Here is a 9,751-nt window from a genome sequence, read left to right as displayed (position 1 = left end):
GTCTGTCGGGACCAGCCGGAGCTTCTGTTCCCCAGAGACGTGCAAAGGGAATAATGTGAGCACAGGCTGAGGGACGGGGCGGAACCTGCTCCAGAATGCTGAGAAGGGAAGTGCCTGTGCCACAGAGGTGTGGGGGGAGCCAAAGGCAGTGCTGGAGTTTGTTTAGAACTCTCTTAAGTGCCTCAGCATCGCTTTGTAAGTCACCTCCTGCCATTTCCCAAGTACTCGAGTCAGTTGTTGCAAACTTACAAGTGTATTTACTTACACAAATATTTTACAATGCTTAAAAATAAACCCTGAGAAATATACTCTGAGCATTATCCTTCAACAGAAGCTGGTGCCTGCCCCCCTAAACCATGTGCCATGGCTGGCCTTGTCCTGCCTGACACAGCCTTGCACTGCTCTCCCCTGGGGTGGCATTTGACAGACACACAGTCTTGGTGGAGGAGAGGATGCAGTGAAGAGCAGCCCTGCAGTTTCTTCTGGCATCAGCCTAATCACCCAGTCCAGCCTCCTTTTTTCTGCTAGGAACAAAAACAAGGAAGGGTCAGACTTAGGGGAAAAAAAAAAGCAAGCAAGAAGACCCCATCACTATGTCACTTGGTGAATAAGGGGCTCAGATACACAGGTTTTGAGATACATGGTCACAAATGGGATGAGTTTGGTTTTTCTGTTGCACAGACCTCCAAACCAGCTAAGCTTTTGTGTGAGCTGCAGCATCTGCCATGGCAGGAAGGTGTTAGAGGTGTTAGAGATGAAGTTCCACCACAAACAGGGGACACCCAGCCTGTCTCCGCACAGGGCTACCCCATGGCCTGGCCATGCTGTGCAACTGCCACAAGTAGTAGAGCAGAGAAAGGCCCTTCTTCCACTTCTGGCTGCACAAGCCAAAGAATAGAGGAGCTGAGCAGTGCACAGTGAGGTGCACCATGTGCATGTCCTAAGGAATCTGCCCCAGTCAGTGTAAGGAATCCCTCATTACTGCCAACACAACCTTCACTCCTCCTTGGCCATCAGGACCCCTCAGCTCTGGGTCTTGACATGCTTCATTCATCCCCGAGCAGCTCTTGAGGCAGGGCTCTCTGGTACCTGGTACTGGTGTAGGTCTGAGAACCCAACAACGCTCTTGTGAATGGTGCTGAAGAGGCAGCATAGCCACGACACAAAGGAGCTCCTACACCTCGGTGGACTTGCTATGGATTTACACCGATCAGAGCAGCCACTGGCCGACATTATGTAAGAGTGGGGGGTCTGGCCCTCCCCTGCTCTCCGGGGGCAGAAGCCAGCTCCCCGCAGGGTATTTCTGTCCCCTCGTGTCACACCTGTAGGCGTTGGCGCTTATTGCAGGCACCGGAAACACACCAAATCCCCAACGACCTTCCCGCGGCGCCCTGCAGAGAGGTGTGTGAGCTGCCACCACCAGAAATCACCCTCTGTGGAGCAGCATGTGTCCTGATGTCATCTCAGCTCACCTGGTTACCCAGCCTGTCCCTTTAATGCCATTACTGAAGATCATTACATGAGCAGATCCCTTTGGGGAGGCAGCTGCCCACACACCCACCTTTGTGCCCCAGAAGACACGACCTCCAGCGGTGAACACAGCTGCTTCCGAATGTATTCCCTCGATCTAATGTCAGCCTGGAATTCAGGAGGAAAAGGAGTGAAAATGGATTGATCAGCCTGCTCAGGGCCTCCCCTTTGTCCTCTCAGTATGCCCACCCTATCACAAATAGCTCTTGTACAACTGTGGTGCAGAGAGGAACCTGCATGTTTCTTTCCTTGCCTGGTTTCTGTGCCTCACTGCAAGCTGCCTGGGAGAATGGAGACTTGAAATAGAGAGCCCTGGACCAAAAGTGATACTGCAGTTACGGTCCGTTTCAGAAACAGAAATGACATCTGCTGAACACTTGCTCTCTGCTCCTTTGCTCCTCACAGGAGTAAGGGGGTGGGTGAGACATTGGGCTCAGACAGTTCCTGCCAGCAGCTGTCTAAGGTCTGCTCCACCATGACCTATCCCAAGCACAGCAGGATAAACAGCCAAAACAGGACCCAGCCTGGGCTTCCCCAGCAAATCAGCTGCTGCTGAGTGCCATCAGCCTTCCCCGAGGGTCCCTCTGGGACCCAGAGGATGAACCAGCACAGGCTTCCAGCACACACTGCAGCGCGGTGAGCCTTTGTGCTGTACCTGAACTGCAGCCCTCTCTGATGAACCCTGGCAACAGAGCCAGACTGGAGGAGATCTGGGAGTCTGAGAGTGGTCCAGTGCATCCATCCTTTGAACTGACCCAAATGACCCCTTCCACACGTAAGCACCTCCAAGTGCAATGCAGGGAAACGTAATGAGCAGCAAAGCTCCTTCACAGGCCTTCGCCATCGCTGTCTGATCAGAGATGGAATAGACTTGTTAGAGACTTGAGGGCAGGATAAATCTTCCTTCCCTCAAGAGGAGACATTCCTGAAAGTAAACCAGCTCTCCCGTTGAACCCACAGAAGCTGCTCTGCCACCCTCACTCCATCAAGGGATCACATGCCCTGATCACTTGGGAGTACAGCAATCCAGAAGGCAAGTTCTCAAGAGGACATGGGATGAAGAGAGAGAAGCTGGCACCACCCATTCGTGTACCCATCCCTTTCCTTCCTCTGTTCCAGCAGTTGTGTTGTGCAGCAACAGATGGAGAAGCTCACCACTCGTCTGCTGCATCTCCTGTTCCTAGGCAAAGCTTGGCTCATCCTGCCTGTGCGCCCGAGGGGCTGGCACTGCACGGGGATTGTGCAGCTAAAGCAGGTAAAACACCCACTGCAAGCAAACAGAGACAAGACACAAGCACATCCCTGGCAGCAGCTGCAAGGCAAGAGATTGACACACCTCTCACACTGTCCTAACTCAGGAGTCCAAGAGAAAGCTGCCAACGGGAGCAGTTTACACATAAGCCATATACCCATGCTCTGGGCTCTGCTTTCCTGTACCGAAATCAAAAGGAGTAATGTTGAGACTCTACCAAACTCCTGTTTACTGCCCTCCCTGTTGAAACTGAGCTTGGAACCACCACCAAACCTCATCAAACCCATCCTCACACAAGTGTCCTTCTTCTGACACGCTCTCCTGTGACTCCTGAGCTCACCAGGAGAACTAGATGGCTGTGTCTTAGCACTCTGTGTCTCAGCAGCAATGCAGGACAGCACGTGGGCAGAGTGGAACAAGGACAGCACCAACAGAAATCCCAAGAGCTGTAAGAAAGTGCTGCTGGACATTTACAGGATGTTCTTGCTCCCAGAAGTGTTACCAGGGGACTCCAAGATGCTCACAAGCACATGGATCCTGGGCTCTGGAGAACTTTGGGAATTGGCAGTTGATTTTTACATTCCCTCAAAGATTTTTGTCTTATTTAGGAACTTCCTTTCTCAAAACCACTGCTGCTGCTCTGTGGCATCTAGAACTGCTGCTGAGCCCCTCCTCAAAGGCAGAGTGTCTCTCTGCACTTAAAAAGCAGTATGTGACCTTTCCCAGCTGGAAAAGCTTCACAGCACATGATGATCACGCTAATAAAGTGGCTTAATGCATCCCCAGTGGCTGTCCTTGAAGCATTTGTTACTCCCATCCCTGTGCTACTTCTGAAGAGTCTCTTCCCCCCCTCAAGAAGCTCCCCAGCACCGCTCTGTCAGGCCTCTGGGGTGGTGGCTCTGTGGGCTCAGGGCTGGAAACGCTCATCCACCACTGCTTAACCATCTGCAAGCCTGAGAATGAAACACAGTTACATAAGGGATGGTTTGTTTGGGAGATTTTTTTCCTTCTCTCTATAATTGGACAGTTTCATAACTGAACTGACAAATAACTTTGATCACTCTTCAGGATAAGAGATTACGTGATGTATTTTATAACAGGGAAGGAGGTTGTTCAATAAAGCCCCTACTGGGAGACCAAGGTAGCAAGAGTCACAGCTACAAACCATTTTTCTAGGGAAGAAAAGCCCAGCCACGTTGTGCTGGTCACAGAAGCCAGTGCTTGATTAGATGGCAAGTTCCTGGCCAGTCCTCACTCCTAACACAGTGCTGAGGCACAGCTTAACCCAGCGATTAACCAGGAGGCTCATCAATAAGATGGATAACTGTCCAGAAATAATCCTCACAGGCTGTTTCTATTTTCAGAAGGGACTAGGGCTGGCATTAGGGTCTGGAATTGTTGCTTTGCCTGTTTTGGGGTGGGGTGGGGTGGTCCCTGTGCACACAGCAAGCTGTTGGGGGGTACATCTGAAGAGAGTTGGAGTTTCAGGGTATCAGTTACTGATTTCCCTGCTGGGCAGCAGGAGCTCTTCACATGGAGGAGAGGGATGATGCCTCATTCCTTGGTTCTCCTAAGGGCATGTGTTAACATTTCACATGAAGTGCCATATCCGCAGCTCTGGGCAGGCTCCTGCCCTCCCTGGTGGGCTGGAGCAACCAGACTGTCCCACCAGCCCCATCCTGAGCCAGCAGGGGCAAGGTGCCAGCCAGCTGGAGCTGAAAGGATCATCAAGTGAGCTGGAGGCTGGTGTGCAGCCAGCCAGGAACCTGGAGCAGGGAGAGCCAGTCCCAGAGCAATCCTCTCAGCTGGAGAGTGTTAAAAGCTGCTGTTTCCCTGCTGTGTGTAGTGATCCTGGCTCTGAGCAGGCCCAAGCATGGGCAAGCACTGGGCAGGGGCTCTGACCTCTGCCAGAAGCGGTCAAGGGCAGTTGCTCGCAGGAGGTCTCAGTATTGTTCCAGTGCCCCTCAGACCGAGTGCTTTGCTTCTTGTGCTGGATGACAGCTCCTGCCTACCTCAATCCCTGTCTGCGTGTCTCCACATGACCAACCCTCTGCAGAAGAACCTCAACATCTCACAGGAGATCACGCCCCATGCAAGCCTGGCACTTCCACATGGAATAAGGACTAAGTGGAAGGTAAATACTGCCTGTAGGTGATAATGAATTTCCCTCTGCTTTCTCGGAAAGATCACTTCTCTCACCTTTGGCAGCACGGCCACAGTGCTGAATGCAAATCAAACAATTTCTGATCACTGCCTGGAGACTGCTGCATGCCCAGGAAGCACAATACGCCCTGTACAGACTGGCCTGCCATACTTCTAGGGAAGCAGAAGATTTGAGTTCCCACAACAGCTTCCAGCACTACACGTGCTGTAGCATACAAGCCATAAGCACAGCCTCAAGAAGGTATAAGCAGCACAGCTCTCTTAAGAACATAACTGCAGGGCAACCAGAACTTACAAACTAAGAGCTGATGATCCAGAAGTCTTTCATGACACTGGGAAAGCTGTGAGCACATCACCCTCAGGTCTGCAAGCTTGTGTTGGGACACACCAGAGCAAAGGGCCAAGGCAGGATTCCCCACAGCCATACACTTCCTAAATCCAGCCTGAGATGCTCCAGAGCTGAGGCTTCCAGCACTGCCCTGTGTCAAGATCTGTAACAGTTACCACACAGAGGAATCCCAACAGTGAGAAGTCCCATTTTAAGTGCCCTTATCTTCTGCCATCCCTCTACCTCTACAGTAACCACCTTCCCTTCTGGATTTTTAATCTCTCTGTAAAGAAAGTGACAATTCATTCCATCACTCCAAATCAAGGTTGCAGCTAGAGAAGAGTCTCAGAACACAGACAAATCCTGGAGATAGCTGGAAATGAGATGAGGGCGATGAAAAGCTCCAAGACACCTTTTTGTTTCCGAAGGGAATGCCTTTCCCCTTCCCTCGGAGCACGCTGCTCTGCAGAGCTGGCTCAGAGCTGGCTCAGAGCTCTGCAGAGGCATCTGTCCCTTGCTGGAGGAGATTACATAAGAAAATCTCTCAGCCTACTCCCGTCTGGCAGGTAGTGGTTTATGAGATTAGAAACCCCCGTTCTGGTATGGACACTTCAAGGTTTGTTTTGCTCTGAGGTGTTAGATTTTCGTCTGGTTTATAACTGCAGACTCAAGACTCTGTTTTCAGAAAACATGTACTGCAGCACCAACGAGAAGCTCCTGGGTGCAGAGACTGCGTAACAGCCTCGGGAGCATCACCTTAGCACGGCTCTGAGGAGCTGCAGAGCAAAGGTGGCCACACACCTGACAAGTGTGGTGGTGCAGCAACGTGAGCAGTGTGTTCCAGGGCAACAGCACCACCACAGACATCCCAACAGGCCCTGCTGCCAGGGCAGCCCTGCTGCCAGGGCAGCCCTGCTCTGGCCTGCCTGAGCCACTACCGGCGGGGTGACCCTGCGAGATGGGAAGCACTCGCCAGGCTGGAAGTCCCAGAGGCTTTACGCTTCCCCAGATCCTTTCCTCAAACCCTGCTGTGATTTAATTAGTCTGAAGCTGAGCCTCGGCGGTAGCTGCGGCTCACTGACAGCGGGCCAGTGCTGTCACCTACAGGCTGGCTGCTGCCCCGGAGCCTGCAGCTCCTTGTGGAGTGCAGCAGCAGGGAAAAGCCCGGAGGAGCAGCACTGCAGTCTGTGTTAGGCTCAGAGTACCCAGGAAAACTGCATTTCCAGCTCCTGTGTATTAACATCAGCATCACAGAAATTGCCTGCAGAGAGGAACCGAGAAATCAGTCAGGCTGGGTCTGCAGTAAGGGCTGGGAGTGCTTCTGGGCACTGCGACACCACGGCCGGCTGGGAGGACAGACCGGCACGGAGGGTGCCAGCTGCAGAGTGGCAAACTGAGGCTCCGAAACGTCAGCACAGGCTTGGCACCCACAGCCCCTCCATGGCCTGCTCCCCCGCTCCCGTACCTGGCGGATGGGCTCCGGGATGCGGTAGCGGCAGCAGGAGTGGACCAGGCGCACGGCTGTCCCCAGGCACACCCTGTGCCCCACCGAGATGTACAGCGGCTTAGAGCTGTTGGTGCAGCTGCGCAGGACCTGTGCACGCAAAGAAACACCCAACGCTTAAGCAGCTTATTTTAGCACATACAGAGCGGCAAATGAATTATAAGCCAGCTGCCAAATACAGAGCCACCATCCCATCTTCTGAAGGCAGCTCCCAGCTTTCCTGAACCTCTTCTGCTGCCCAGGATCTCCTCACAGGGACTGTTTGCCCTTTCGGACCGCTGTGGCCCTATTCCAGATGCCTCACGCTGCTCTGGGAAGCAGAGCTGCTAACGCAGACACAGGAAGATTCTTACATCTGTCTCTTTCCTGCACAGGGCTCTTCTGAGGCAGATGCTCCCATATTGCACCCTGGTGAGGTGCTGCAGAGCTGGCACCTCTCCTTGACTCCAGTTCATGGACAGGGGTGCTGGAGCATGGCACCTCAGATGCCACAGCCATGGACGTGAATACATCCAACACCTCGACTGTCAACTCTGCAAGTGTCTGAGCTCACAGAAAGGGGGACACGGTGTTGGTAGTCACCTGTTCACACTGAGACAGTCCCACTGTAGAGACAACACCCTCCAGTGCTCAGCTACACAAAGCTGGAAGACTTGATGGCCAAACAAATAGGAAACTCCCCACTGCTTACCATGCCCAGGAGTCTCCCCGAAGTGCCTGTTAGTGGGAATGTATCTCCTCCCCTCTGCAGGGAACGGATCTAGGGATAAACACACACAAGCTCAGCTGGTCAGGAAGTGCTTGTATGCTGCTGTCCCAATTCTCTTGGGATATTAAGGAGTGGAAATAAATTCCCAGCCTGGCCTCACCTGCTCTCTGTGCAGCTCATCCCTGACCAAGCCATCCACCTGCAGGAGGTTCTTGGCCACTCCAATGCACGGTAGATCCGTCAGGACTCCGAGGTGACAGGCCACACCAAACCCTGCCAACAATGAGTCACTGTAACCACAGGATGCCAGAGAACTGGAATCTCAAGCAGCAGCATGGGGACCCTGCAGAGCAGGGCTCTCCAGTGAAGTCCTACCTCTGGGATGGAGCAGGCCATTCCCATCTACAAGAAGTACCTGAAAAAGCCAAAAAAGAAATGTTGTTTCCTGTGCACTGAGCACCACTCCAACAAGCAAACTGGCTCTGTCAGGAAGGAGAAGGCTCTCTCAGTTCTTTTACTTCTCTCTGTAAGAGTCTTCCTGTGGCACCGTCTACACCTGACTCAAAATGATGGGCAGCGTGAGCTCACTAGAGCTGCACGCAGAATGGGACTCCTGTTGCAAGGGAGGCCTGTCTGTTCCCAGCTTAGCACCCCTGCTCCCTATGGGAAGGGCAGCAGATGCTTCACTATGACTGTGACACTGCACTTTCTGCCCTGCCAGTGGGAAACAGCCGGGCAGTGTGGTCCCGGAGAGGGATGAACACCTTTCAGCAGAACTCTGTGCCCCCAGGACATCTCAGCTTGGGACAGAGAAACGTGCCACACCTGAGGCTTGAGCTTGGGTTCTCTGAACAGCTTCCACCAGGAAAGGGACCTCCCGGAAGGCCAAGAATCCTGCCACGTACGGGGCACTCACTGCCACCATCCGGCAATCCTCGTACAGCACCTGGGAGCAGAGACAGTGACCACCAGGACCTTGCTGGTCTGTTCCTGACTGCTGCAGAGGCATCTCCTCTGGTTTACATCCCTTAGACTCATCTCTTTACAATACTCTGCTCCTGCCTCCCTCCCACAAAGCGGAGGCCACTGGGTCGTGTCAGTCTGTCAGTGACAGAAGGTGGACAACGGACCGCTGAGAGAAGAGGGCTGGACACCACCATACCCTGCTTGAGGGCAAAGGCCCTGGGAAAAAATGAGGGCAGCTACTCGACCTGATGGCGGGGGGAGCGCAACGTTCACCCACTCAGGGCATCATCACAGGGTGTCTGGCTCCGTGCAGGGACAGGCCCAAAGAATCCCTGTCAGCCCAGACAAAACCCTCAAGTGTGCAGGGCAAGGCAAGAAGCAAGGCAGGATTTGAAATTCGGTTCATAAATACCACCGTGGCCAGCATCAAACTTTATTTCTCTGCTTGTTATAGGTTTTATAGTTAATTTTTATATCGTATTGAAAGCTGGGAAAGAAACCAAAAAAACGTTATTAAATTCAAATAAAATGACTGCGGGGGGGGGGAGTCATGGTGGTTTTGAAAGGCTTTTATATGTTACATCCCATATTATTAGCTGATTGCCAGCAAGACCTGAAAACCAAGCCAGTTCACAGCAACCAAACAGCACTTGCAGTTTGAGTGCTGCAAGTGCTTTGATTCCCTCCCTTGATCAGCACTAAATAACAATGGGCCTTTTTGTCTCCCTCTGGGTAGCGGCTGAGACTGATTCTTTCCAACATACACCTAAAGCAGTTGAAGTCTTCTGTGCCTGACCGTGGCCTACATCTCATCCTGTCAGCAAATCAAACAACATCTAACCTGAACGCACACTAAAGCTCACTCCACCTTGTAAATTCCCAGTAATCCCACAAACTTCTTGCAGTCAGGAGCAGTTCACATCCCACCTTCCTAAACTTGCCCTAGAAGCACAGACTGGTTCGGCTCAGAAGGGACCTTCAGGACATAACGGCCCCTGTGTAAGTTTTCCGTAAGCCCCCCCCGGCCGTTCACACCCGGACACAACCCTGGGGAGGGAGGTTGCTCCCTTGCCCTTACCTCGAGAGCCGGGTAGCTGAGCACCACCAGGGAAGCGCAGGCGCTGGTGTCATCTCCTTTGATGTAAGACAAGTCCACGCCTCCCACCCTCTCCAGCCCTGTGAAGCTGGAATCTTTCTGCCACTGCTCGGTGTCCTCCTCAACCACGCTGGCTCTTAACCGGGCCTGCTCCCTGGGAAGCACCACACAGCGAAGGGCTGGGGCCTCCTCCCCGGCCTCCA

At 53.0% G+C, this 9,751-nt stretch overlaps 1 protein-coding gene across 1 annotated transcript; it reads right to left on the bottom strand.

Annotated features, from left to right (window-relative positions):
* Positions 1 to 1,561: 1,561 nt before the first annotated feature.
* ENDOV (endonuclease V) lies at positions 1,562 to 9,702 on the bottom strand (the record flags this gene model as incomplete). Its single annotated transcript, XM_010024294.1, is given in 8 exon segments — positions 1,562 to 1,638; positions 6,739 to 6,867; positions 7,469 to 7,537; positions 7,647 to 7,759; positions 7,862 to 7,901; positions 8,312 to 8,333; positions 8,335 to 8,432; positions 9,531 to 9,702. Coding segments are annotated over 8 exon segments (720 nt in total), but the record flags the coding sequence as incomplete, so codon positions are not given.
* Positions 9,703 to 9,751: the final 49 nt, after the last annotated feature.

This window comes from Nestor notabilis, unplaced genomic scaffold (genome assembly GCF_000696875.1).
Source record: "Nestor notabilis isolate BGI_N333 unplaced genomic scaffold, ASM69687v1 scaffold36051, whole genome shotgun sequence".
Taxonomy (NCBI): domain Eukaryota; kingdom Metazoa; phylum Chordata; class Aves; order Psittaciformes; family Psittacidae; genus Nestor; species Nestor notabilis.
Note: the sequence above shows the minus strand (reverse complement) of the source record. Positions and strands in the feature narration are given on the sequence as shown.